Source organism: Coturnix japonica, chromosome 8, assembly GCF_054131305.1.
Source record: "Coturnix japonica strain WE chromosome 8, WE-NBRP24, whole genome shotgun sequence".
Taxonomy (NCBI): Eukaryota; Metazoa; Chordata; class Aves; order Galliformes; family Phasianidae; genus Coturnix; species Coturnix japonica.
In genome coordinates, this window is record NC_140670.1 from 10,613,992 (window position 1) to 10,639,869 (window position 25,878).

Below are 25,878 nucleotides of genomic sequence, written 5' to 3' on the forward strand. Positions count from 1 at the left end.
CATAGCAAGGGAATGATCTGTTGGCTATGTACAGGCAGTGACAGAGCAACTTGAGGGCTTGATGCCTCTCTGAGAGATGGTTCTACTCAGCAGGCAAAGGGGATGGACCACTAGGAGGCAGCAATAGCTGAAGGCAGGGGTCTAGCACAGCTAAGCCCACTGGGAGGACATGAGTAGTGCCTGTCTCCAGTGTAAGGAGGTAGGTGAGAAGAAGAGCATACAATATCTTTTTTTCCACTTTGCTGTGGTTCTAGTGGTCCAAGTAGCCCCATGTGAAGAGAGGGAGAGAAAAGACCTCTGCTCACTGTCTTTTCAACCCACTATAGTTTCCAGCATTTAGTTCCCTCTGCTGTGATAAGGGGAGCACTGCAAAGGCCCACAGCTGTGCTGTGCTCTGCAGGTGCTGCAAGACCTCCCTTGCCCATTGCCATTCTTTCCCTTTGCAGCTTTTCGAGGATTATGCACCAAACAGTCAAAGATCTGGCACCCAAGTGTGATGTGACCTTCCTGCTCTCGGAGGACGGCAGCGGGAAAGGGGCAGCGCTCATCACGGCAGTGGGATGCAGGCTTCGCGATGCTGAGCAGAACTGAACTCCACAACCCTGGCCCCAAGTCTGTCTTGTGAGCACCTTCTCCTAAAGCAGCCGACTGCGTAGTCTGAACTGGTTAAAAATAAAAAGAAAAGAAAGAAAAGAAAGGAAACAACAGAACTCACTGCTTTATCGGGAAAAAAATATATACGACTAATGACATAAAAAGAATAGGATACGAGATAGAATGTGTGCTGTTAATAATATCTCCTGTTTATGGACCCCAATCTGCATGTTTCTTATTCACCTTGTTGATACCTTCCCCATCTGTAGGTCATGGAAAAAAACGGTCTATAATTTCTGCAGTTACAAATCCATTGGTTGTTGTCCAAGATGAAACTTCCCCCAGTTGATGTGTGTTGAGACCTGCCATTGCGTCATACCGAGTGTGACCTTTGCAGCATCCCTGTGAAGTGCACCGCCAGCAAGCTGATCACCACGCCTGGGCACCAGTGCTTTTGGTGAAAGGGAAGCAACAGTTCCCTCCCGCAGATGTACCTGCTGTTGTTTTGTTTAAGGCCACTGTGGAAGAATTGCAGTGTGTTGGCGCTATGCACGCACGTAACTCTATAGTGGGATTTGACAACGTGATTAACTTGCTTTCTTGATGCCTGTTTTGTCATGGTAAAATTAAAGTAAACGCCCTTGTCCCACTGATCTGGTTCCACTGGTATTTCCCCTTGCTTTTGTGAACAGTGTTGTGTTACTGAGCAAAATCTGTAACATTTCGGCACGAAATTCCTACGGAGTCCAACAAAGTGGCTGGTGATTGGGGTAATCCAAATCTTCAGACCTGGGAAATTGGCAGACCTGTGGTCCCTGGGCTGTGCTGCATTCATCTGTTTAAAGAGTTCTTAGGAAAGTTACTTCTTATCTCTTCTGGTTAGTTTAGCTCAGGGCGTGCGACTGCCCTCCTAGGAATCTGCAGCTCAATAGTATTGCTCGGATGTGTACTTCTGTCTCTCGCCTTAAATGGGTATTTGCTTCCACACAAAGCTTTAATCTATAGTACTGTTAAGCAGGCACTCAGAACACAAGCACTCAGCTAGAGTTAATGACCAGAAAGGGCTTCATTTTGAACTTGACATGGAGGACCTGGCTGCATAACCTAAATAAACCACAAAGACAACATCAGGCCCAGCTTATTCCAAGGACTAAAGCAACAACTAAGACCGTGTACACTTGGTGCATCCTGCCCTTTGTCGAGTCAATGCCATTATTGTATTTGCACAGCAGTTGCATTACTTGCATTGAGAAGCAGTTAGGAAGGCAAAAGCTAAATAACACTTGTCAGTCGCTCTGCTTTCTGCAGAGGGAGACCACGCAGCAGTGCTGAATTCCCACTCTTCTACCAAAATACACGTAAGGACTCTGCATGGTTCTCCCCACTCTTTTCTCCTGCAGAAAGTAACTGTCAGCGTGCAGGCTGCTCCTCTTTGTCCTCTTTCCACCCCTAAGATTTGGATTGCCCTACCTATGGATAACATTTCAATATGCGTTATGGTGCACTGTGAGTGAATGTTGTAAAGTAACATGTGAGTCACAAACAGTCATTGCAGCTTTAAGTGTGTGTCTACCTGAAAAATTGCATGCCTGACTGGTTTTGCAAAGGTAGAGAGTCTTTTTACTTTGCACACTAGTAGCTCTGATACTAGTGTTACGTGGTATTTGTGACAATATTAAACTTTTTGATGTGTGTTACCTGGTGTTTAGTGGTTCTTTCTGGAAGAGGTGCTGTTGGCTGCCAGCTTTGGGAAGAGTTATTGTGCAGGGAGAGCCGGAACCTAATCCTGGTGGTGCCTGGGTTTTGTGCATGTGCGTTTGTTCCATCAGGGTGCTTATCGTGCAGGCCTCTGTGCCTGGTGCTCCCTCTCGTAGTTCAGCAGAGGCACAGAGCTGACAGCAACCTGATCTTAGGGTGACTGAGTTTTGGAGGTGTGTGCACAGGTTTGTTGGATTTTGTTCATTGGATGCAGCTCATAGCAAGCAGAGAGGGACTTTGTGTTTCTGGCCATGTGACTTTCTACCTTAGTGGACTATAGGTGATGTACTCCATGAAAAGCAGTGGGACCTGGTGGGGCTTCCCTTTCCAAACTGCTTCTTACCCCTAGAGAATAGAAGTCCTCAGGGACTGCTGCATGTGAGAGAAGTTCGGCTTTTGTGGATATTGTGGAGGTGTTCTTTGCTTCCCTGCAGCAAGTGTCTGTGCAACCTCTAGACCTCGCATTTGAAATAATTGGATGTTGTTGACATTGTAGGATCTTCCTGCATGCCAAGGTATGGCTCTGTAATGCTACATGCAAACCTGTCATCAAAGATGAAGGGGATTGCAAGGTGCTGTTTATCAATCTGGTGTAAAATACTGAGTTACAGTATGTATCGCTTTTGTATTTCAGATTCTCCTGTTTTGCATACGTGCACGTGTCTCAGGCTTTGAAGATGACACATTTCAGCCTTTATTTTAGTATTTGAGGAGGGAAGAATGGTGATGACAGAAACGGGTAAGTCTAGAAGGAGACAATGAAGGGGCTTCTGTGATGGGGACCTTGCAAGGCTGCTGAGGCTGTGGTTCAGGCAGCTTCATAGTACAAAGCTCAGAAATGCCATGGCTATTGCACACCCATGTGCTACACCATGTGCTGCAAACCTGGCTGCTCAGAGTGGGGGTTAAGGAGCTGCCTTCAGCAGCTATTGCTGAGCACCTTCCCCAGGGACAGGAGCTCACAGGCACCCAACCAACCCTGCCTGTGACTCTTCAGTGTGCCTTTGTCCCCAGCTGGGTGCCACAAGGAAGGAGGTGAAGGTGGAGAAGTCACCTGAGCACAGTTTAGCAGGAAAATTACATCATATTTTGGTACAAGCATATCAAAATCCATGCAAAGATAACTCTTTAGGGAACCATTTCTCACTTCTAAGTGGTGAGAGAGGAAGCAGCAGGCCTGAAAACCCCAGAATTCGTCACAGTTTCATGGCAGGCTTTTTAGAAGAAATCAAAGGGTTTGCTGGGCGAGGGTAAGTGAGGTCTTCTCTTTCTCATTGAATTGAGTTTCTGTGTTGGAACTTGATCTTCTTGCTTTTCTGCGGGTTGACTGACAGAGAGATGGGGCTGTGAGTTTAAGCTTGTCTATCTCAGTTGCTTTTATGCATGGACACCACCGGAAGGCTAATTTGAAACCAGAACGAAACCTGTAAGCATAAGAGAAGAAAATAAATACAAAGATCTTCAATCACACAGAGAAAGAGCAAATGTGCATCTTGATTCCACCCCTGAACCACCATGGAAATAAAGGGTGCCACTTTATGGTCAGGCATTTTGTTGGTGGCGTCCCAGTGAAACTGGGGTGATACTGCTGGAGGTGTGCAGACCCACATGGGCTTCATGCCCATGCTGGGGGTTCATAGGGGAGCAAGCAGCTGAATCAGCCTGGTGCTGGGCCAGCAGATGCATGGGGGGGACTGCAGATTCTTCCCTCCTTCCTTGTATTAAAGCATGTTACTCACCTTTGGTTGAGACAACAGTAGATGATGGGATTGTACATTGTTGAGCTCATGGCAAGAAGAAAGATGGTGAGATAAACCTGCTGAATGTACTTCTGCTGGTAGATGTCTTCCTTGAAGCTCCCCAGGATGAAGTATATGTGATAGGGCAGCCAGCAGACAGCAAAAATGATCACTACCACCACCATGGTCTTCACAAACTGGGGAAAAGAAAGAAGAAGTGTGCATTACACCTGGGCCTCTGGCTGGCTGAGCTTGCTGGCATATACAGAACTCTGCTACTGTTCTGGGCCTCTTTTGCCCCCCTAAAGTGCTGTGTGTGGGTTGTTTGGGCAAGGAAACCAGTCCTGGTGGTGGAAATGAGCGGCAGGAGGGCATGTGGCTTCACCAGGCATGAAGTTCTGCTCTCAGGACTGCCAGGCAGCCCAGCCTGATGACACTGATGTGAGCTGTCTTCCTTGGAGCCTGGCTGGGATGTGGAGAACGCTGCTTTTATTGTGCTCACTGGGTGATGCCCTTTGCCCCTTGGCCTAAGATATAGTCTGTCAACCTTTGATGCCCAAACCTACAGGATCTGATATCCAATGCAAGCTCTAACTGGAGCAGGAGCTAGAAGGGCTGCTGTGCTGAGGGTGCTCATTTTTTATTGTCACTTCTGACCTTTTTTTTGGCGTTGACTTGATGTTTGTAGCGGACTCGATTAACGTGGTTGCCTGGAACTGTGCTGCTCCACAGAGTAATTCCTATAATGCTGTATGTAACAAACATCACCATTAAAGGCAGTAAATAAATCAACACGATCACGGCAATGTGATACCTGAAAAAGAAAAACAAGCACATTTCCATATCAGTGTGTCTCCTGAAGGGATCTCCAGAAGTTGTCTGGCTCCCATCAACTTCAGCTCCAAAGCATCATCTAGAAATTTTGCCTACAGGGGCTTCTGTGAACAGAATCATGGAATCATGAGGTTGGAAAAGCCCTCTCTGCTCACCCAGCCCAGTTCCACCTGCCTCCTGTCCGCGTCCCTCATCTCCATGGCTCTGCAACACCTCCAGGGACGGTGACTCCAGCAAAGACTCATTTCTCTTGTGGTGGGATGGTTGACTGCTGCTGGCTATAGCAGGTGAGAGGTATACTGTGGCTGTTCTTGTTTGAGAGCACACACACTGTGAAAGCATTTGTCACCAGCATGCGACTCTGCTTCTGCTCCAGATGGAAGTGCTGCCATGGCCCTTGGCTGCACGAAAGCTCTGACCTTCCCTGTTACCCCACAGCTCCTCTGCTTGGCTTTGACTATTTTAAGCAAGCACCATTTATGGGGTGGGAACAACCTGCTCACTCCATTACAGTGGCTGTCAAATTAACATAAACAGTGTGAAAACTAGGATTAGGCACTGGCACACGCTGCTGGCACTGCCCACACAAGGCTGGGTACACATGCTTTTTCTCTGCATGACAACACTGTGTAGCTCCTCATTGCATTAAGAACCAGGCTCAGCTGCTCTGCAGAGCACCACAGGGATCGGTGTCAGGCTGCTTGCTGTTGTTTGCTCCTTGCTGTGGCTGCTCTGTTGCCTTCCCAGCGCAGATCCCAGCCTACCTCCTATAGCTCTGCCTCCCCATCCTGCAGCTCTGAGGCTGCGCAGGGGCAGCGAGCTGGTGAACACACAGAGATTTATGATGCTGGACTGTCTGCATATCAGCCAGGCTCACACAGAGCTCCTGGCACTTGGCACATAGTTGTGTGACAACCAGTTACAGCAGCAGCGAGCAACCACAGGAGGTGTCCAGAATTCCTAGCTCCTACAGCCACTTTGCAAAGCAGAGTAGGATGGTGTTTCACCCTTCCTTACTATGAACATGATCACGTGGCAGCTGTTCCCTTAGCTGACTAAAAGTAAGCTTGGATGAGCTGCCCCAAACCTATTTGCCCCTGCTATGTGGTTCTCCCAAATCTCCCCCTTCCTCTGCCCCTCTCCCCCAGTACTGTCTGCAGCCAACAGCTCAGATATGAAATTAGTTTGGTAACTTTTTGCAGAAATGGTGAGTTTTCTCCCCTCTCTCACGTGAGCTGGTGCTTCGACCCAGTGTCATCTGGCCAGACAACGATGCACTTTGTTGTCCCGTTGTCCATCATGATCTCAGCATAGAAGCACTGCGGGAAGGCGAGCCCAAAAGCCACCAACCAGATTATCCCAATGATGACCCTGGTGTTTCCAGCAGAAAGCCTGGGCTTGAAGGGATGAATTATCGCCACATACCTGCAAGAAAAGTGAGTAATACATTTATGGTTATGTTGGTAAACTGTGCAACAAATACAACAAGTGTAAAAACTCACCCAACAATATGGTGGGCCTTATTTGCGGAGCTATTCTATATCTAAGTCCACTCTGAAGGGGTTGACAGCAAGTCTTAAAGTAGGGTATGTTAGTCCCATGTGGGTGGTTGGATGGATGAATGGATACCTCTGATGCAAGGAGGAAGCACCACCTATGCTGCCTGCACACAGTCCTTCACAAGTATTCCCCTTGCTTTGAATTCTGGGGTTGGTTTTTTGTTGGTTTTTTTTTGCTAGTTTTATTTTTAATTCTTTTTAAAATGCTTTGTACTTTTAGTCTAAAATTTGGATCTTGTGATCTGTTTGTGTTTGTTTGGAGTTACATGCTGCTTTTCTTCCCTCCTTGACCAAAAATACCTAAACACGCTGTTCCTACTGTGTCAATCTCATTTGATACCTGATATCATGAAGGCAGCAGATTGGAGCCTTAGTACTCAATATCCTTTACTTTATTTTTCCCCTGCTGATTCTTAGCAGTGGGAAACTTGTGCTACCCACCTCTGCCTGCCAAAGCCAGAGCCCTTGTGATTTAAGGGATGGGCTGCCCGTTCCAGCCCACACCTGCTCAGAGCCCTCACGCCACATCTGACTATTGGGTTACTTCTCTGCCTGGTTTTAAGTTCCCTGAGCAGAAACGCGTGGGATCATAATGAGAACATAATCAATTATGCATTTCTTGTTGTGCTGTCCATGGTCTTTGTCACAGCTGTTACAAAGGCAAAATAGAGTGGAAAATGCCAATGGCCTCTGGCAGAAATCTGTGGATCCTGTGCTGTCTGCTGGCTGAGCTGCTGGGAGGGAGCTCTGCCGACATTGCTGCAGGACAGAAAGTGGCTGCCCACACGGGCAGTGCAGTCAGTAAGTCAGAGCTGCACACAGCAGAGCCTTTTTTAGCTATATAGTTCTCCTGTCACCTTGCATTTCCTTAGCTCATTGCAGGTGGTATTATACAATGCTTGAACCTGCTCAGGAAAGCATCACATGGCAAATATTCTCCAGAGTGTTTTCCAGACCCATGATCTGCAGCTCTAGTGACCAGTGGGTGCCAGGTATGGCTGCTGGAGCAGCCTGACTAGCAGCCTCTGCAGCAGGAACCTGAAGTGTCACCGTGCTGTGCGGTGGTTTCCTTCCTCCTCTTAAAGTGCAGATCTACCTTTGCCCCCTGCTTCTACCCCTGTTCCACCCTGGAGCATCCCAGGATGTGGGATGTGAGCAACTGAGGCCACAACTGTCCATGCGGGCAGCAATGATGAATGGACTGATCACTTCTTGTCCCCCTTCCTTACAATAAACAGGTTCAAAAGACAGTGTTTTATTAAATCTAAACAATGGAGCCAAAGAGGACGTGAGTTCTCATAACAATAAATGGAAGCTGCGAGTTTCCAGGAGACCGTGTCAGGATCTATTTTAAGGGTAAGCGAGAATAGCTAAATATGGTTTGTGGGGAGATGCAAAGTTTTCTCTGATCCTTGCCATGTGACTGGGGAGATTTTGGCTGTATAGGTACTTCCAGTGAATGTCCCTAAGGAATGAGAGCGGGGAGTCGTGGGGACAGGCTGAAATGGGATTATTTCAAAGATCTTTGGCAGACTGCGTGTATGAAACAGCTGTTACCAACAGCCCTTGATTTCAAGCCAGGAAAAGCAAAAGAGTATCGGAGTCTCAGATGGAGCTGCTGTTGCATCTAAATACAGCCTTGCTTTCATCTGCGGGGCGATCAACACATCACTCATCCCTGCACTTATTACCAACCTTTCCAGCCATGGCAGCGGCCCCTGCCCCATACTTGGCAAGCTGCAGGGCCAGTTTCTGGGTGTCACGCACGCAGGGCAAAGCCTTCTCTCGTCAGCTGGTTTGTTTATCTGCTGCGATGCGCCCGTCTCCTGCTTCCTGCTGCTGGGTGCGTAGGGTGAGCCCAGCCCCAAGCGGGGCGGGAGCGGTGGACTCACCCCAATGAGTCACTGAGCAAGGCTTCCTGAGGGGGGCTCCAGAGGGACCGTCTCCCTGGAAGGGCCCTATGCAGATATGCATGCTTGATAAGGTACAGGAAATTGGAGGGGAACTGAGGAGTCAACAGGAGGGCTCAATAAGGAAGCAGCAGTATTTCTGGACGCACAGGGGAAGGCCTCTGCCGGAAAGGTTCCAAGAGTCAGGCAAACAGCAGGATGAGCTGTGGGAGGGTGGAAGGATAGGAGGAAGGAGCGCAGAGTCCCAAAGGGCGCTCAGCTGCTCCGTGCCCTCACTCACTGCCTGCAGGGCAGGAAATTCCCATGGACTTCTGACCACTTTCTAGTAAAAAGAAAAACAGCATCACGCTGCTTACCAATGAGGTGTGAACACAGTGAGTGCCCAAAGTTAAGCCCGAGTAAAGAGGCTTGGCAGATATAAAGAGTATTACGAAAATGCTGATTACCTCAGAAGTCAAACAAAATCGCTGTGATTACTTCCCTCTCTCTTGGAACGAGTCATTCTTGTGAACCACTGCAACCGACTGCTGTTCCTGATCTACTTCCCATTGTTGCTGGGGATTTTCCAGCACACCGGGCTCTCAAGTGGGACTGTGGTTTACAGTGCTTTCAGCATCCCAGAGTGTGTGCCTATTGCTGCAGCTCCATCTCAGGGATGGCTCGGGATGGCTCCTCGTGGTTTGAAAAGAAAGAATGAGATAGTATGATGGAAGGGGAACATTTTATGCTAAGTAACACAGGAACAATGAAATTACAGCTGCTTCCACTTGTTATAGATTCAGGGTGGAGATAAGCCAGAAGAGCACACTTTCATGCCAGGACTAGCCTGTAACCCCATAGCCTACTTGCCTAGTGCTCACCCCACTCTTCTGATAAGGCACCTGACACGGTAGGTGGGGGCCAATCACACAAAGCATTACAATCATGGTTTATAACCCAGGGAAGGCTTTTCAGATCTTATCTTCCCCCTTCACCTCTTACCTCTCCGCCGCCACGGCTGTCATGGAGTAAATGCTCACGAACATTGCGGTGATGGGGAACCAGTTCTGAAACCTGCAGAATTCCTCACCAAAATACCAGACGTTGTGGCTGGCATAGATAAAATTGAAGATGGTATTGAAAGCAGACATCAACAAATCCGAAAGGGCCAAATTAACGATGAAGTAGTTGGTGGCAGTCCTCATTCTCCTGTGAGCCAGGATAATCCAGATGACAGTGACATTGCCAACGATGGAGGCGATAACGATGAAGGAATAGGTGATGGCCCACAGGGCGATTTGCCATCCTGGCTGGGTGAACTGGGTGACCGCTGTCCAGTTGTCGTCCTCGAGGTAGTCAGCCTGCGAAATGTTGCTGGTGTTTGAAATGGGAAAGGTGCTCATCTTTTCTCTCCGGCTAGGCACAGAACAAAATCATCTGGCATCTGCGTGCTTTCTTGCAGTCAGCACTGATGTTATGAATCCTCAATCCAGCGGTTCAACGGCCGTTAAAAACACGCTGGGATGAAGTGTCTTGTGTCCTTTCCTCCTCTTGTTTTCCAAGTGAAGCAGCAAAGTGCCAGGAGGAGATGATGGATAGCAAGGGCCTCCTCCCTGCCTGGCATTGTAACCTGTGTGTGGAGAGTGGAACCAAGAGAAGAACTCTTCCCACTCGTGTTCCTTTTTCCCTTAAAAAAGAACAAGATGTTTCCCAAGTCAGTGCCAGGCAATCGCTTCCTTTAGTTTACTCGGAGGGCCAAGAAGATGTTGGTAGAGGTATCAAGCCACAAATCCTTCCAATCCAATGGGAATCCCGTTGTGTGGTGGTGGTTTGTGGTGGCACCAGGTGCCCGACCTCTCCTCAGCACTGCGGGGACGCGGCTTTCTGCTGGTGTGCTGGGCAGGAGCCGCGCTGGGATAGATGTTGTACGTGGTTTAAGGGGACTCAGAAAGGAGGTGGAGTCTCACAGGCAAAAGCTAAACAACCAAGCTGGCATCAAATGAAATGTAGCAAAGTGGTGCTTAAAGCTCTTTTCCTTCCCCCGTTTATTTGGGAATAATCTCTGAAATGGATGTGCTGCTGTATCAGCATTTGGAGGCTGAGACCAAGGGTGGCTGAGTTGCTGTGTATCCAGGGCATTCATGGGAGCTCCTGCAGCAAAAAGGAAATGATACTCAATGAGATTTGAGCAAGTTGCCCTCTGCAGCTATCTGTCAGCTTATCAGCATTTTGATACGTTTCACTGAATGGTGACTGTGCAGTGCAATGTGACTCAGCCGTCAATGTTTAATAGATGGAGTATGATTTAATTTATGCAAATGGGAGCAATCCTGTTGGTGCATGAAGGATTGCCAGTGCCTATTGCCACAGCCAGACCTGAGCAGTGACTTCTGGTATGGCTTTGGAGGGATGCTGGCACTCAGGGTCCATCTGGAGCCCCAGAAATCCCCCTTCAGCTACTGGAAATTCAGCCCCACCTCCAGCTGGTGCAGAAAAGTGTGTGAGCAGCCTGGTCTGAGTGAGCACAGGTCTGTTCACTGTCAGAGCTGGAGCAAGCTACATAAATACAAGCAGCACAGCAAGGCTGAGGTTTAAAAGGCTGTTTGGCAGTAGCTTATGCCTGCTCTGCTGGAAGCAGGATGTGTTTCGCGTGTGCCATGCCGTCACCAGGGATTTGCACTCACTTCCACCCACTGCCCTAACCCTCTGGCTGGTATTGCTGTGACAAGGCTATTGGCCTGGCACCTGGCCAGGCTGGGAGCATGCACTCTTGGCCTTTTTGCTTCCAAACTGGAGTGATTTTTGCAAAGGCAGCTCCAGGTTCCTCGAGAATTCATACTTGCATGTGGCCATGAGCAAAATCTGTTCTTGCAGTGTTCCTGGGGACACAGCAGGGGAAGGGACAACCTAAGGCTGGGGTTGGGTTTGGCTGCTGTCATTGTTGCTTTTACTACCGGCGCGATAGAGGCCTGAGCAAAGGGTGAGAGATGCAAACAAAAGATGTGGGGCTGGAAGGTCGAGGAGCGTGAACAAGGTACGTTTTGTCTTTTGGAACGATAGCACAGAGTGGTGGTGGAGACTGTCACCGTATTGCATGTTTGCCTCAGCTTTGAGAGGAAGGTCGTTTACTGCTAACCTCTATTAGTTGTGTTCAGAACAGTGTTGTTTTGGTATCGAGGCAAAGCCTGGGATTAGACAAAGGAGGGTTATTCAACTATTTTCATATGGCTTCTTTATAGAAATCCCAGAGCAGCACCAATGGGCAAATGGATGACGCTATCACGCAGTGTCCCCATCCAGCATGTCCTGCTCTGAGGTCATGTTTGCTAAAACTGGAGCATGAAAACAAGGGAATGTGTTGGGAAATGGCAACCGAAGCCACAAGTTGTTAACCAGGGGTGATGCTGAGGGACATCCGACTGTGAGTGATACCAAAGGGACGAGGTGGTAGGTGTCAGAGGCATTCAAAATTGGCGATAACTTAGGTAAGGAATACTCGGAATGAGCGTCCCCGCTCCCGGCCGAGCCTTTTCCCCGCAGCGCGCAGCCGCGGCGCTCGGCTCCGGGGACGCGCTCGGTCCGGGGACGCGCTCGGTCCGGGGACGCGTCCCCGCTGCCCTCGCCCTCCGCGGGCGGAAGCGGCGGTTCCGGGCGGAGCGGAGCGGAGCGGCAGGTGCTACCGGGATGGCGACGGGGGACGCGGAGCAGGCGCGGTACTGCGCGCGGCTCTCCTACCTCTGCCTTAAGTTCAGCCTCATCACCTACTGCACCGCCTTCTGGGTGAGCTGAGCGGATGGGGGCTGCGTTGGGGCGGGGGCTGCTTTGTCCCTGCGCGGCTGCGGGGATGAAGCCCGCCTGCTTTTTGCAGCTGCGGTGTTTGGGAAAGGAGGGCTGGCCGCTGTGTTGCTCCTGAGCCCCGCTTTATCGCTACATCGGGTTGCGGGGTCCCTCCGGCCGCACGGCGCTGCCCGGGGCGGGGCTCCTCGCGGGACCCGGGCACCTGCAGCCGCGCCTGGGCCGCCTCCTGCGAGCGGCAGCGCCCGTGTCCGTCGCCCTATGGAACCCTATGGAGACAGACCACCGCGATGTGATCGGGAAGCGCTGCAGCGAGCGAGCGCTTTAAAGAAGCGCTACCCGTGCGGGTGGTGCTGCAAAGTCGCTCCTCTTCTCCGTGGGAAAGCCCCAGAGGAAGCCCCCGGGGTTCACTGGGAGAAGCGAGCCGAGGCCGGCTGCTGGCTTCCCTGCGGGCCGGAGGGATGCGGGATGGAAGCGGGCGGGTGCCTGCGGAAGGGCTGCGTTGCCCCTCTGCTCGCAGGGACGAGATCATCCTCACAGCGGGGTGCGGTGCGGAGCTGCTGCCGCCTGGTGAACGGGCCGAGGGTCTGTAAGAGAACCGGAGCGCAGCGGACGGTGACGGCTGGGATTCTGCTGCTGATTGCGCTTGGAGAAGGGTGGAGGAGAGGGGCTCGTCTCCCCCTATCCCTCCCCGGTTGCAGCCTGGTCTCGCGGTTGGCAGCCCTGCCCGCAGCACGGAGTGGGGACTGGGCGGTCTCGAGGGTCCCCTCCGCCCTGAGCCGTCCTGTGATGCTCTGAGCCGGCCGCTCCCTGGCGTCGGCAGGATACAGGTTGTCCTGGGGGTGTGCGTACAGTCCCGCAGCCTCGAGGCGCTCACGTTTCCCAGAGCACTGCTAAGGCTGTGCTGTGCTTTAAAACGAAGAGAATTCACGTGGGTTTATCCGGGTGGCAGCAGGACGAAGGTCCACCTGACCGTGGATCTGGTACAGTGGGAGTGGAAAAGAAGCATTATCTTCACTTTCTGTTTTTGTTCCAGGTGATCGGGGGCCTTGTTCTTGCTGTCGGGATCTATGCAGAAGTCGAAAGACAGAAGTACAAGACTCTAGAAAGTGCCTTCCTAGCCCCGGCCATCATTTTAATCCTTCTGGGCATTATCATGTTCTTTGTGTCTTTTGTGGGTGTGCTGGCTTCCTTGAGGGACAACCTCTGCCTTCTTCAAGCAGTAAGTACTGTTTGATTCTTCTTTGTGATAGTTAGAGCTTATTTGCAGCATTGCATGCATTCAGAGTTGGAGCCCTTTCTAGGCTTACACTGAAAAATATGTCATTGCGCTCTCTGACTTTGTGGCGGGTGGTTTGCTGCTCCATGGGCATGGAGATGCTGATGAGAAATGGAAGTCTGGAGCTGGCTGTGCTCCAGAGGGCTGGGGAGCAGATGTGCTATGGAAACATCTCCCGCGTGTCCTGTTGGGTGGTAAAACCCAGATCCTGAGGTCATCTGTTTTGGATGGAGGGAACCAGGCTGCTTTTTTAGGAAAGCTGCTGTCAAAAATTGACCTAAAAACTTGATTTATTCAGAAGGAGTAGATGCCAGGTGATGGCAGCTGCTTCCCTGCTACCCCGAGAGGTTGGCCTGGCACTGTGGCATGTGCCCATTTCCCTGTACTGTGGGTATGTTTGGGGAGATGAATGATTGGAGTACTGCCCCCGAGGTGTGGCTGCAGCTTCTCAGGGGGTTCTCACAGGCTGCTGGCTGGGGGACTGAGGAACAGGGGTTAGTTCTGGACATGGTGGTTCCTCTAACAAGTTCTTGTTTCAACCAGAGGCAGCTGTGAGAGCAAGAACCAGCCTTGGTCATGTTGTGTGGAGATGGCTGGGGCCCAGCTATCCCCAGCTTGGGGAAGAGGTAGGAGAGGACGTTACATAGACCAAAGCAAGAGGTCATCGTGAACTTTGAAACTATTTGCTGGAACTTGGCTGAAAAGTGGTGTGCTCTCCTCATCAAATGGCTGAGAACCCATCCAGGGGTTGTGCTTCCCTATCTGGCACAGAGCATGCTTTCTGTTCATGCTGTGGGGGTGAGCCTGGAAGTCCCTCAGTCTGTTTTTTGGACTGATTCCCCATTTAGCAGCAGCATATACATCTGTCTGTCCAGCAATTTGCAACACTGGTGCTGGTCTGGGTGGCAGAGAGTTGAAAGCAGCACGGCATGGGAGGAACCGAAGGGAGAAGTCTTGGGTGAATGCATCTGCCTTGGTTAAAGCACTCATTAATGATAGAAGAGTAGGGACACCTGAGGTGGTGCTGCATGTACCCCATCCATCCAAAACAGATGAGCTCAGAGTCTGGGTTTTGCCACCCAGTGGGTTGAGTCCAAATTACACTGACTGGGAAAAGCCTCCTCCTGAAATCAACCCTGGGTTTGTTCTGAGACTGCTGGAGATTGTGAAGCTTCCATGGTGAATTTTGTTGTTATGAAGGAACCAGACTTACACAAGTAGATGGAAGGAGAACTACGCACTAAAATTTACCAATGCCAGAGCTTGCCTCTGATTTAACACTGACAAACTGATTGAAAACGGCTTGGGTTACTCTAAAGCACCACTTGACCAAAGAAATGAAAGCTAACAGGTATTTGCTGTCTTTGGAACATAAAAGTGTAATGTTCTGCATGTAGTTGAACATTTATGTGCTTTGCTATGAAGTGGGATGCTCTTGTAGGTAAAATATCTCAGCATGATAAATGCACCTCTTAGTTTTGTTTCCATTCAGAGCAGAAGGTTATAGATTTGCTGATTGGAGGGAAAAAATATCTAGGGTTTGTTCAGCCTAGAGAAGAGAAGGTTGCGGGGTGACCTCATTGCAGCCTTTCAGTACCTGAAGGGAACTTACTCCCAGGAGGGGAGTAAACTCTTGGAAAGGGCTGATAATAGCAGGACACGGGGAAATGGTTTTAAGTTAAAAGAGGGAAGATTTAGGTTGGATGTTAGGGGGAAGTTCTTTACTAGGAGAGTGGTTAGGCCCTGGAACAGGCTCCCCAGGGAGGCTGTGGATGCCCCGTCCTTGGAGGTGTTCAAGACCAGGTTGGACGGGGCCCTGGGCAACCTGATCTAGTAAAGGTGTATGTTTGGTGGCCCTGCCAGGCAGGGTAGTTGGAACTACATGATCCTTGAGGTCCCTTCCAACCCGGGTCATTCTGTGATTCTGTGAAAGCGAGGGAAGAAGTCTTGCCTGTGGCATGAGCAATTTTTACAAGAGCAAAACAAAGACTATTTTTCTTTGAACATATCTCACATTTGGAATGTAAGCAGTGTTACAGGCTTGATCGCAGTCATTGAAGGAGTAATTCTGGTTTTGTTGTAAGGTCTCACTTGGTGTTGTTTCTTTCCAGTTCATGTACATTCTGGGTCTGTGCCTGATGATGGAGCTGGCAGGTGCTGTTGTGGCCTTGATCTTCAGAAACCAGGTGAGCTGGGGTTGTGAGTGTGGTGTTATGGCTGTGCTGCTGAGCAAAGAAAGGTGATCAGTTTGTCAGCGGAGCTGAAGGAAGCCTGAAGATGAGCACAGGCTCCACAGGGCTGTTCGGGTTAGGGAAGAGTGGAACTGGTCATCAGTTCTGGAAATGGACTCCAGGATGGAGAATTTGGGGAATATCTGTCTGTGGTTTGGTACAGGCAAAACAGGTATTCAGCTCTTAATGTATTGCATGTTCTTATTTTCCTTCTGTCTCTCAGGTTGCTGGTTCACATTTGCATTTGGGGACCAAGTTATTGTTTACTGGCCAACATGCCTGACCTGAGTGGCATCTCTTCCCTGCCCACATCCATAAGCAAAAGAGCTCAGTTCTATAGCAGACATCAACATTTACAAGTTTACTGCACCTTCATTAAAAAAACAAAAACCAAAAACCTCAGATATATTTTTCCAGGTGGAAAACCATATATTATTTCTTTGAGTTTAATAGTAAGAACGTGCACCCTGTGCATGGTGCTCTCATGAGCCATGGTGGGAGCACTGCAGCCCATTCAGTGTAGGAGGGGATGCCGTGGGTCAGAAAGTGAAGTAAACACGGAATGGTATTTGCTGAGAGGGTGAGGAGCAGTAGTGATTGGCTTTGTACATAGAAAGCACATTGTTGGATTTGCTTGCACTAAGCAGTTTCCCTCTGCACTCGTTGGCGGCGGTGCCCTGGGCCAGGGCTTTGTGTTTGCGCTGTGAGATGAATGGATGCGTTGGGGTGAGGATGGGAAGGAAGCATTTAATAGAAGCGCAGGCTAAGAGACTCCATGTAAATGCTGATCGTTGTACATGTTCCAGTGCTTTTTTTTCCCCTTTCATTTCTTTCCCTGTTCCGTTCTCAGATATGAGGCATTCTATTTCTTTTCTCCATGCTGTGCTTATTGTAAGAAATACCTTTCAGTGGTGTGTATTTACAAAGAGAGCATTGTCTGTATCTGTGAGCGTGTGTCCGTTGTGCCTGTTTGCCCTGCTGCTCTGGGGATGTAGAACAACTGGTTGTCATGAGGTCCTGCTTGTCCTTATTGCTCACATCTGTTTGGTGCTCTTGAAAGACAGAGCATGTACCAGCATCCCAAGGGCAAGTATCGAGCCTCAGGGCATGCTAAACGGAGGTGGCATTTCTAATTGCATTTCTAATTGCCACATTCTAATTTCTAAGAATGTGATAAGCGCTTTTGTTTTAAGAAAATAAATAAAAAATGGGCTGTCCTTTTGTGCTCACCACCCACAGCTGGCACTTACCAAATCACAGAACCCTTAGAGTTGGAGGAGACCCTTGAAGGCCATTTGTTCCGGCTCCCCTGTTGTGAACAGGGATGCCTACAGCTCAGAGCCTGACAACGTTGACCTTTTCTTTAACTTTCAGCATTTGTGACTGATGAGTCTTTTTGCTTTTGCCTTCTAGACGATCAAGTTTCTGAATGATAACATTAGAAGAGGAATTGAGAATTACTATGACGATTTAGACTTCAAGAACATCATGGATTCTGTTCAAAAGCGGGTTTGTTCATTATTTCCTTATCTGAAGACTAGTTCAGTCCCAAGCAATGCTAAGATGTAGTGGGTCCTTGGTGATCCAGGGATGTGGATCAATCAAATGTTTGATTTTTCTATGGGTCCTACAGCCAGGTTTGGACAAACTCAGCTTCAATTCCACCCAAATTCTTCTTTTTGTTTCTGTTGTTTGTCTAAGACATCCAGAACCAATGGTTAACCGTCAGAAGTGCTGGAAGTGGAGAAGAGAGGTGGCAGTGGGGCTGTTTGAACCTGGCTGGTTGCATTTACACTCAAAGGCGTGTAGCAAGCCCCTTAATAGGGTGGTTATTCAAATGAAATCTCTGTGGAGGTGTATATACCTGCAATTAAAATTCAGAAATTGCGGTGAGCACAGCTGAGCATTACTTAATAGCACGTGCAGTTGACTCACAGCCCTAGATCTTTTTTAACACTGCCGTGTTGAAATGTTTCTTGGCTTAGGGAAGAGTACTGCCATGCAGTTCAGGGATGACAGGAAAAGCAGAAAACGTTCAGAAATGTGCTTGCAGAGCCCACGTGGTGCCTGTGGCCGTGCCAAATTAAAAACACTGAAAAAGTTAGCTTAGTAAATGCTATGGATGTTTTATGACCTTGCTATGGTAAGGGCAGCCTGCTTTGAAAAACAGAGTCAGCATGGAAAGTCTGTCAAAACCAAACTGTCCCGAGGAAGTTTTGTCATAATACTTCATAATGCTTTAAAGTTTCCATGCGCTGCCCCACATTTTGTATATATGCAGTAAGATAAATGGTAGCAATGAAGTAAACTGCTGCTTCTCCCTTCCTTTAAAACAGAGTGAATATTTGTATTAAGTGAGTGTAACCTTACAGTATTTTACTTTTGCTAGATCTCAGTTCTACTAACTCAATCACACCTGAAATATTCTGATGGATTTTTTTAATGCCTTAGATCAATGTTGTTTTCTTTTAGGCGTGATCAGAAATATTGTCAGTTGAACTGATAGCCCATTGCTGAGCTATGCTGCCTTAGCTATGCCACTCTCAGATATTTTAAATGCCACTTGGGTCTCTTTCTGCACTTTCTGTTTGTCCTGAGCATGAAAGCATTCCGTTGTTGATCCTTCACACGTTGGATATGACTTTATATATTATTAAACAAGTTTTCTACTTGCAATCAGAGAGTCTTTATTTTTTCCTATTTTGTACTGATCTTTGTAGCCTGGCTGATTCTGAAAGCATTCAGGAGGTGTAAATATTTGTTGCTCCATCTAATCAGAATTTTTTCCCCTTTTAAATGTATTTTTCTTGTGTATATAACTGTACTTCTCTAATACATTTGTCTTCCTGGGGAGCTGCCCAGTCTCTTAGTGCTCTTAAAACTGCTTTACTCCTACTTTTCTCTCCAGTTGTTAGAAGAGTTTTTGCAACAATCTGCCATTTGCCTTTGCCTTCTGTGTCATGTTTGCAGTTTAAGTGTTGTGGTGGGGAAGACTATACAGATTGGTCAAAGAATGTGTACCACGACTGTGCTGCTCCAGGACCTCTGGCCTGTGGAGTGCCTTACACGTGTTGTGTCCGGAACAAGGTGAGTCTGCTGTCTCATTAGCTGAGCCAACCTCTGTCCTAACAGACGGATAAATCCTAGAATCATTAGTGTTGGAAAAGGCCTCCAAGTTCATCAAGTCCAACCATCAGCCTATCACAGCTCAGTCATAGAAAGATAGAAGCATGGAACGTGGAAAAGCCCTCTCATATCCACCTTCTGCTGCCCGTGTCCCTCAGTGCCACATCTTCACACCTCCAGGGATGGTGACTTCCCCACCTCCCTGGGCAGCCTGTGCCACTGCATCACTGCTCTTTCAGAGAATAAATGTGTCATAATACCCAACCTGAATCTTCCTGGCACAACCTGAGGCCATCACTTCTAGTTCTATCTCTGTGCCACTACTGCTGAAACATGGCACCCATCACCTCGCTGTGCTCACATCCCTTGGGCCAGTGGTGGGCAGTGATGCCCCCTTGGTGCCAGCCCTGCCACTTGTGTCAGCACCTCAAGGCTTCTTTCCTGAAGCCCTTCCAACAGAGACCTGTGATGGATAGCCCACCGGTGCCTGCTAGGCGCTGCCCTTTTCTTGTCAGACTTGGGTGTTTGATTAATGAAGGAAAGAGAAACGCAATAGTAATCTCAGTAATCCAGCTGGATATTACTGAGAAGTGTGTATAGTACAAAGGTGTCTATTGCTTACACTTGCACATTCTTGTGTGTCAGAAGAAGTGTGTTTAGATCTGTGCAGAGCTGAGATTTACTCTCAGAAACCAAAGCTAAACAGCTATGTTTTAAGCCTGAGGTGTTTGAGAAGTCGTGTATCTGAAAGTGATATATGCTGATCCACAACTGTGCGGAGCTGGCAGGAGAGCCCAGGTTTCTGCCTTCAGTTGGTGATGAAGGGAGGCAGAGGTGGCTCAGAGAGAGCAGTCTGGCTGCTCAGAGTGGTTTCAATGGAGTGCTTGTTTCTCTGAGTCTCGCCCTCCTCAATCAGAGCCTTATTTTAAAAGCTTAGTTCATGTGTGTCGAAATGCAGCAGCGCTGTGAGGGGAAGCGCTGTAACAAGTAGTGGCTGTTGGTGCTATGCAGATGTTTCCTTTAGAATTATTAGGTCCTGTGTTTGGTGCGTGTTCCTTATTTTACATAGAGTTTGCAGTGATGGATTTTGTAACTGAGTGAGTGTTTGGGATTTGTCTGTGACAAATGGGCTCTTCCTGTTTCTGTAGGGAACTGAGAAAATGCCACATGCCATGGGACAGGTAATCACATAGACTGTGTATTTCAAGAGCAACCCGAAGTCAGCAAAGTATTAAAACCAAGGAATTCCTTGAGGAATGCAAGGAGTTCCATTTTCCTGGGTTTCACTGACATCTGGGGAGGAGGGATAGGGTTTCCTGCAGAGGAGATGTAGCACGTGGTTTGTTAATTCAGTGTAGTTAGTTGAGAAGTATGGAGAAGCCCCTAGATGATGGATATCCCCTTATTTAAGGCTGGAGTGCTCAGCCAGATGCTGCAAAGCATAAGGGCTGGTATCTGTGCTGTGGTTGCAGAACTGTGGATTGGGCAGGGCAGTGTTAGCAGTGCGGCTGTACAGCCTGCTGCCTTTGGAAAACACTGGGAGATGCATCAATCTTGGCTGCCTGACAAATGCTTCCAAATACAGGCTGGTTTCTGTCCTGGAAAGCCACAGATACAGTTTGCAATTACTCAGTGACTCTGTAGTCATGGAAAACTCCTGTTTGTGTAGGAGGGTCGGCTTCGGATCTGTTTTGAAAGCCTTGTGCAGGATGAGCCAGGCCCTGGTTGTGCTGCTGTTGGGGAAATCTGAAGGAATTATTGTCCGGTCAAAGTATTTATTAAAGACTTACACAAGTGTAACGGAGATAACAATCTATCCCCAGATGTATGCAAACTTTGGTTTTGAATGCATTTATCTCCATCGAGCACAGTTTCTTGTACCATGATGTCTTGTTAGCAAACGTTGTGTTTAAAATTCAGCGATGATGTCATGAAGTTCCCTGGTGTCCAATATTTTGCTGGTGGCCGTCTGTTTATGTCAGGCTCAAGTGCTATGAGAGTGGTGGTCCCCTCGCAACTGTACCCCAGTACTGCAGCTGGGACCTCCCCTTGTGCTTTCAGAAGAGGCTGGGAGAGCTTCAGTGCCCCAAACCTGGTTTGTCTGTGTGTCATGTGGTCAAGGGAGAGCCCGGCTTCTGGAGTGCTTAAAAGATGAGCTCCTGGCCACCAGCACTTAGAAATCTCAGTTCTGTGTCTTTCTGTGCCAGGGTAGAGTTTGCTCTGCTTTATTTTCCTGGTTTGCTTCTTCTCATTTTTCTCTGTCACTGGCTTTGTGCATTACTTTGATCCCAATGGGCTTTATGTTTGGTTTGTAAGTCAAGAGCAGTACTTTCCTATAAGCCTTGTCAGGCTTGTTGGGCTTCACAGCTCGAGCAAAGCATTAAATGGCTGCAGAAAGTGTTTTGGTAATCCTCTGTGAATGCAAACACTCAGGCTTTGGGTTTGTAATGTATTCATGTAAGCGTTTGTAGTATTGGAAATTATTTAGGTTTCAGGTATTTCCAAGTTGAAAGTTGTCATCGTGACGGAACGACGGCCATAATCCCTGGCTTTCTTAATGTGATGAGTTAAGCCATTAAAGCCTTAAAATTAGAACTGGCTGTTGCATGGAAACAGCCATAGCTTAGAGGACTGTCATGGCCAGCTTCAGTTTGTGGCACCGTGCTCCTTGCTGGGTGGATGGGGGTCAGCTGCCTTGTGGAGGTCTGACTTTGGGGGTCCTGGGAGAAGCTCTTGGTTCTCCCTGCTGTAATCATCATTCTGCTTTCCCGGGGCTGAGCTGGGCACAAGTATCGCTGCTGCAGGCTGTCCCTCACTTCCTGGCTGTGTAGTGACCGGGTGAAGCAGTGTGGTGTGGCTGTCCCCAACCCATGACCTGAGGTGGTGGCACCTCTGGGTTTGTGCTTTACTCTACATTTTATTTCTCTTTTTCTTTTCAGACAGACATTATCAACACCATGTGTGGATACAAGACCATTGACAAAGAGGTAAAGTAATCAGCACCCATTTTGTGATGGTAAAAGGTTCTGATTTTGGGAGCTTATCCTTGTCAGTAACAAAAGGTTTTCTACATGCTCGAATCTACTGAAAAGTTAAAGCAACCATTAAACTGATTGTAGTTGATTGTGCATTTTCTCTTTTTCCTTGTTTGACATGTGTGAAGCATTTCCTTCCAGAAATAACCTCCCACTTACAATAACTGCACAGCAAAGAAGGACACGTCAATATTCAGAGTAGTGGCGTGACTACAGTCGGTTTCTGTACAGCCAATTTAGGACATCAGAATGAAATACCCACCATTGGGATCTGAAATACTTGGAAAGAGCTCTTTCCTGGAAGAGGAGCAGAGCTGCTGTGCTGTGCTCGCCTCTTGGGGTGGCTCCTCTTTGTAGGCTATTTATAATATAATATAATTATAATTAATGTTTTTCCACTGCTGCACTTAAAACTTGGAAGAGCCGATAAAAGTGGCAGAGACTCTTCTGTCCTTCCTATGTGGTCTACAATTAGAATGAGATGCACTTCTTTGGGGGAAGGGGGCTTAGAAGAAGGTGGCTTTTAGTTTTTTAATGATGTCTGCTCTGTTGCTTTGCAGCGCTTGAGTATCCAAGACGTCATCTATGTCCGTGGGTGCACCAATGCAGTGCTCATTTGGTTTCTGGACAACTACAGCATCATGGCTGGCGTTCTGCTGGGCATCCTGCTCCCCCAGGTAAATGGGCCGTGGCTTCACAGGGAGTGTCTTTGTGCTGTGGGAAGTCTTTTGCTGTATCAGCTGTTCACAAGCACTACTCATTTCTTATAGAATGGGTTGGCTTGGAAGGGATGTCAAGAATCATCCAGTTCCAACCCCCAGTATCTTGTATTTTCCCTTCTATGCAAAATCCCCATCAGAAATTTCAGTATGAGATATCCCACTTCTTGCTGTGGTCAGCTGGGATGGGAGCTGTTTGGGCTTGCTTTCCGTGACCCTTATGGGTCCTTTCCAATTTGGGATACTGTACAATTCTGTGCTGTCAGTATGAATGCTACACTGTGCCCCTCTGCCTGCGCTGTGTACCTGCTTTGTGCAAGCAGTGCTATGAGGCACAATGAGCAGCAGGCGATGCCCTTGTTTTGCAGTTCCTGGGGGTGCTGCTGTCCTTGCTGTACATCACACGGGTGGAAGACATCATAGCTGAGCACAAACTTGGTGAAAGCCTGTTCGGGGAGATGCGGCAGCGCCCTGATCCTGATTTTTCCAATGGAGGCTGCTGCATGTGCTACCCAGGCTGACAGCAGGAACCTCCAGAGCCCGTCAGCTTGCGTGCTGGTTTGTGTTTCTGTGGCCATTACGGACATTGGGTGTGACTGATCAACTCTAACTCTTCTTTGGTATTTCTTTCCAAGCAGAATACCAAAAGCAGAGTCTCTTCTTTACCCTGTGGTCTTAGTATTTCTAACATTTCCGCTGCCTCTAGGTGTGGGTTGAGCTGTTGTGAGATCCCTGGGTGCCGTGCTCAGGTTGCTCCTAGCTCCTTGGGAAGCAGACCAGGTAACCACCGTGCCTACACAGCTGTGGAATCACCACGTGTGCACCATTCCACATCGCCCTCCTCCCTCTGGAGAGGCCGCCCTCTCCAACCAAGAAGAATGTTGGGGGCTGCCCACTGACCCCAAAGTGGGGTAATGCTGGTGTCATGGAATCACAGCATGGCTTGGGTTGGAAGGAACCTTCTAAGTCCCTGTGCACCTTTGGGGCCTGACTGCAAGCAGGGCAGCCTTGCTAGCAAACGCAGCTGTTGGCTGTATGCTGGAAGGTGAGGCTGGGGCTCTGTGTCCTGGGCAGCCTCTCTGTGCCTTTCCCAATTTCATTTCCTTACTGGTTGCAAATCAGAGGAGAGATTTCTTGCTGATCTAAAGGGTGAATATTAAACACGTGTTTAATGACTTTTTTATGCTAATCTCGATGGATTTACTGACAGTAATGGATGTGACAATGAACACTTCATTGCTCGGTCCTTTGTGCCTTTTAATGATGGGGCAAATGCCAATGTTGGATTAATCAGGTAATGCTCGATAGACTTTTAATGCGATTTGTTACTGTCTTGCTTTTGTATCAGTTTATGAGATGTTTGAGCCTTGTACGTACTGTATTTTTCCTCATTAGTAAATTAAGTGTTAGAAGGATTTGGGGGGAATTATCTATGTTGAAATGTTTCTGAATTTGATTCTTGTCAAAATAAAAATATATATATATTTTTTTTTCCAAAACCATTTGGACTCTCAATGCTGAGAAAGCAGGAGCTGCTTCCCATACCAAGGATTTCTAAGGAAGTTCAGTGCTTTTCCATCTACTAGAAAAGAATCAGAAAAGTATTCAGGTTGGAAAAGCCCACTTGGGTCACCCAGCCCGCACCAACCTCACACTGAGCCATGTCCCTCAGTGCCACATCTCCATGGCTCTTGGAAAAGACTTGGCTCAGTCCTTCACTGCTGACAGCATGACTGATGGTTAGAAAGAGGTCAAACATCTCTCTTACCATCAGCAGTGTCTGGTTGTCTCCTCCACAGCACACTCTGGTGTTTGCTCTGGGAATTTGGGTAAGCGGGGTCAAAAAAAGTATGTCTGGATTTTGGGTGGTTATAAAATTATGGGAGAATCTTTGGGGCTGCTGGGGAGCAGTTCTTCAGCACAACAGGTGGTGGGGCACAAAGGTTTGGGGCCACTTGCATTTCTTAGCACGGTGTTTGGGAGTGGGGTTTACTGATTCCTCCCTGCCGGTGCTCAGCAAGAACTGGGGACCCATTGCCAGCACCTCATTCAGTGTGCCCATGGCTGTGCTGATCCCAGCAGTGGTCACCTCTATGAGGAAACAACTGCAACCTTGCTCATGATGCACAGGTGGGCCCTTCCCAAAGAGCTCCTGCCCTTTTGATGGGATGGATACTGGCATGGAATGATACTGTGGTTCAGGTGGGTCGGATCCAGCATTACTTCCTTCTGAGGTTGCTGAATAGTGCTGAATATCGCTTACCCCCGAGCTGCGTTCCCTCCACCCCACCCCTCCAAGCGCTCTGCAGAGCTGCTGCTTTGGGACCGCGACAAACAGCCCCCCTCTAGCGGTGTGGGCTTGACAGGGCACAAAAAAAAACCACTTTTTTTTCTTACTTTATTTTCCATCTCAGCTGCCCAAGATCTGTCTGCTGAGCATCCTTTGGTGCTGAGAGAGCTGGTGTCTGCTTTGTTCGTGCCTTTCTACGAGCAGCTCTCAGCCACCGGTGGGGAGGAGGGGTGTGGGTGGCTCTGCAGGGAGATGGGAGCGGGTTGAAGTGGAGATGGGCCTTGTGGGATGGGTGCTGTGCGAACCGAAACCGTCTGCAGCCCAGGGGTGGTTGAGCATCGCTGCTCAGAATGCAAGGGCTCAGTGGGGCTGTCAATGGGGCTCTGTGCCCACGTCCGGCAGCAGGAGGCAGCATCACACTTTGTGCGTCACGGCAGAATCGAGGAAACCGAGAGCAGAGAGCGATTTGCTGCCGTCTGCAGATGCGTCGAGCCGATGTTTTCGTGGCTCATCGCTGTCGGCGGCATCGCTGCGTCCTGCTGCTGGACCGCAGGGTTACATGCAGGCACGGAGCTACTGGAGGCCATTGGAGAATCTGTGCAAGGCTTGGGAGCTTTTATTAAAAAACAAACAAACAAAAACAAAACACCCCAAAACAAAAACCAGAATGAATTCAATTGTTTTTTTTTCTCCCCATCTGTCCCAACACAGGTGTCAGTACTCTTCAGCCTGTGCCAGGCTCTTGTGCTGGAGTTGGGTAGGAGCAGGTTCCAGGGCTTCGTGCTGCTGCTCAGAACCACGGAGGAGCAGTGCGAGGCTGTGCTGAGCCATGCAGACACATCACTGCTTGGGGGGAGCAGCCAACGGATGGGGGGGAAATGCACTGAGCAGGGAATGTGGAACCAAACCTCACTGTCCGTGCCCACGCTCTCCACAGCCAAGGCGATGAAGGGCTGGGGATGCTCAGACCCCTTTTGCAGAAGGGAAGGGCAAGGTAGATGTCACACCGTGTGCTGCCCCAGTGCCCACA

General features: G+C 48.8%; 3 protein-coding genes across 9 annotated transcripts in view; 2 read left to right on the forward strand and 1 right to left on the reverse strand.

Moving 5' to 3' along the window:
• LOC107315732 (hexokinase-1) overlaps nucleotides 1–2,291 on the forward strand; it is a 34,445-nt gene extending 32,154 nt beyond the window's left edge. For both annotated transcript variants that reach the window (XM_085554095.1, XM_085554096.1), the window contains one exon: nucleotides 447–2,291. In XM_085554095.1, the coding sequence (XP_085410221.1) occupies nucleotides 447–591 (145 nt within the window). In that variant the 3' untranslated portion in view covers nucleotides 592–2,291. The remainder of the gene's footprint in view (nucleotides 1–446) is intronic.
• On the forward strand, nucleotides 1,918–24,057 carry TSPAN15 (tetraspanin 15). 6 transcript variants are annotated; one of them, XM_085554108.1, is made up of 10 exons: nucleotides 1,918–5,212; nucleotides 6,128–6,361; nucleotides 7,134–7,840; nucleotides 13,205–13,390; nucleotides 15,559–15,633; nucleotides 17,092–17,187; nucleotides 18,649–18,765; nucleotides 21,744–21,791; nucleotides 22,400–22,516; nucleotides 22,927–24,057. In XM_085554108.1, exons 3-10 carry the CDS (start codon nucleotides 7,793–7,795, stop codon nucleotides 23,077–23,079), a joined length of 840 nt encoding a protein of 279 aa, XP_085410234.1. In that variant the 5' UTR covers nucleotides 1,918–5,212; nucleotides 6,128–6,361; nucleotides 7,134–7,792; the 3' UTR covers nucleotides 23,080–24,057. The 6 variants fall into 6 exon arrangements, with proteins under 6 accessions (XP_085410234.1, XP_085410235.1, XP_085410236.1 ...); XM_085554109.1 differs by lacking the exon at nucleotides 7,134–7,840; XM_085554110.1 differs by lacking the exon at nucleotides 7,134–7,840 and having other exon boundaries at nucleotides 6,161–6,361.
• On the reverse strand, nucleotides 1,956–10,267 carry TACR2 (tachykinin receptor 2). The gene is made up of 5 exons (XM_015866389.3): nucleotides 9,376–10,267; nucleotides 6,156–6,350; nucleotides 4,749–4,905; nucleotides 4,092–4,288; nucleotides 1,956–3,776 (listed from the first exon to the last, which is right to left on the reverse strand). The coding sequence occupies exons 1-5, from the start codon at nucleotides 9,774–9,776 to the stop codon at nucleotides 3,581–3,583; spliced, it is 1,146 nt and encodes a 381-aa protein (XP_015721875.2). The 5' UTR covers nucleotides 9,777–10,267; the 3' UTR covers nucleotides 1,956–3,580.
• Nucleotides 24,058–25,878: the final 1,821 nt, after the last annotated feature.

What these genes read in the sequence shown, in the direction of transcription:
- TACR2 (XM_015866389.3), bottom strand. Translation starts at nt 9,776, where the DNA reads ATGAGCACCTTTCCCATTTCAAACACCAGCAACATTTCGCAGGCTGAC. An exon ending in AAGTCAACGCCAAAAAAAAG is followed by an intron (nt 4,289 to 4,748) that starts GTCAGAAGTGAC and finishes TCTTTTCCCCAG; the next exon opens with TTTGTGAAGACCATGGTGGT. An exon ending in TACTGTTGTCTCAACCAAAG is followed by an intron (nt 3,777 to 4,091) that starts GTGAGTAACATG and finishes TTATGCTTACAG; the next exon opens with GTTTCGTTCTGGTTTCAAAT.
- TSPAN15 (XM_015866390.2), top strand. Translation starts at nt 12,058, where the DNA reads ATGGCGACGGGGGACGCGGAGCAGGCGCGGTACTGCGCGCGGCTCTCC. An exon ending in CCTTGATCTTCAGAAACCAG is followed by an intron (nt 15,634 to 17,091) that starts GTGAGCTGGGGT and finishes TTTGCCTTCTAG; the next exon opens with ACGATCAAGTTTCTGAATGA. An exon ending in TGGGCATCCTGCTCCCCCAG is followed by an intron (nt 22,517 to 22,926) that starts GTAAATGGGCCG and finishes CTTGTTTTGCAG; the next exon opens with TTCCTGGGGGTGCTGCTGTC.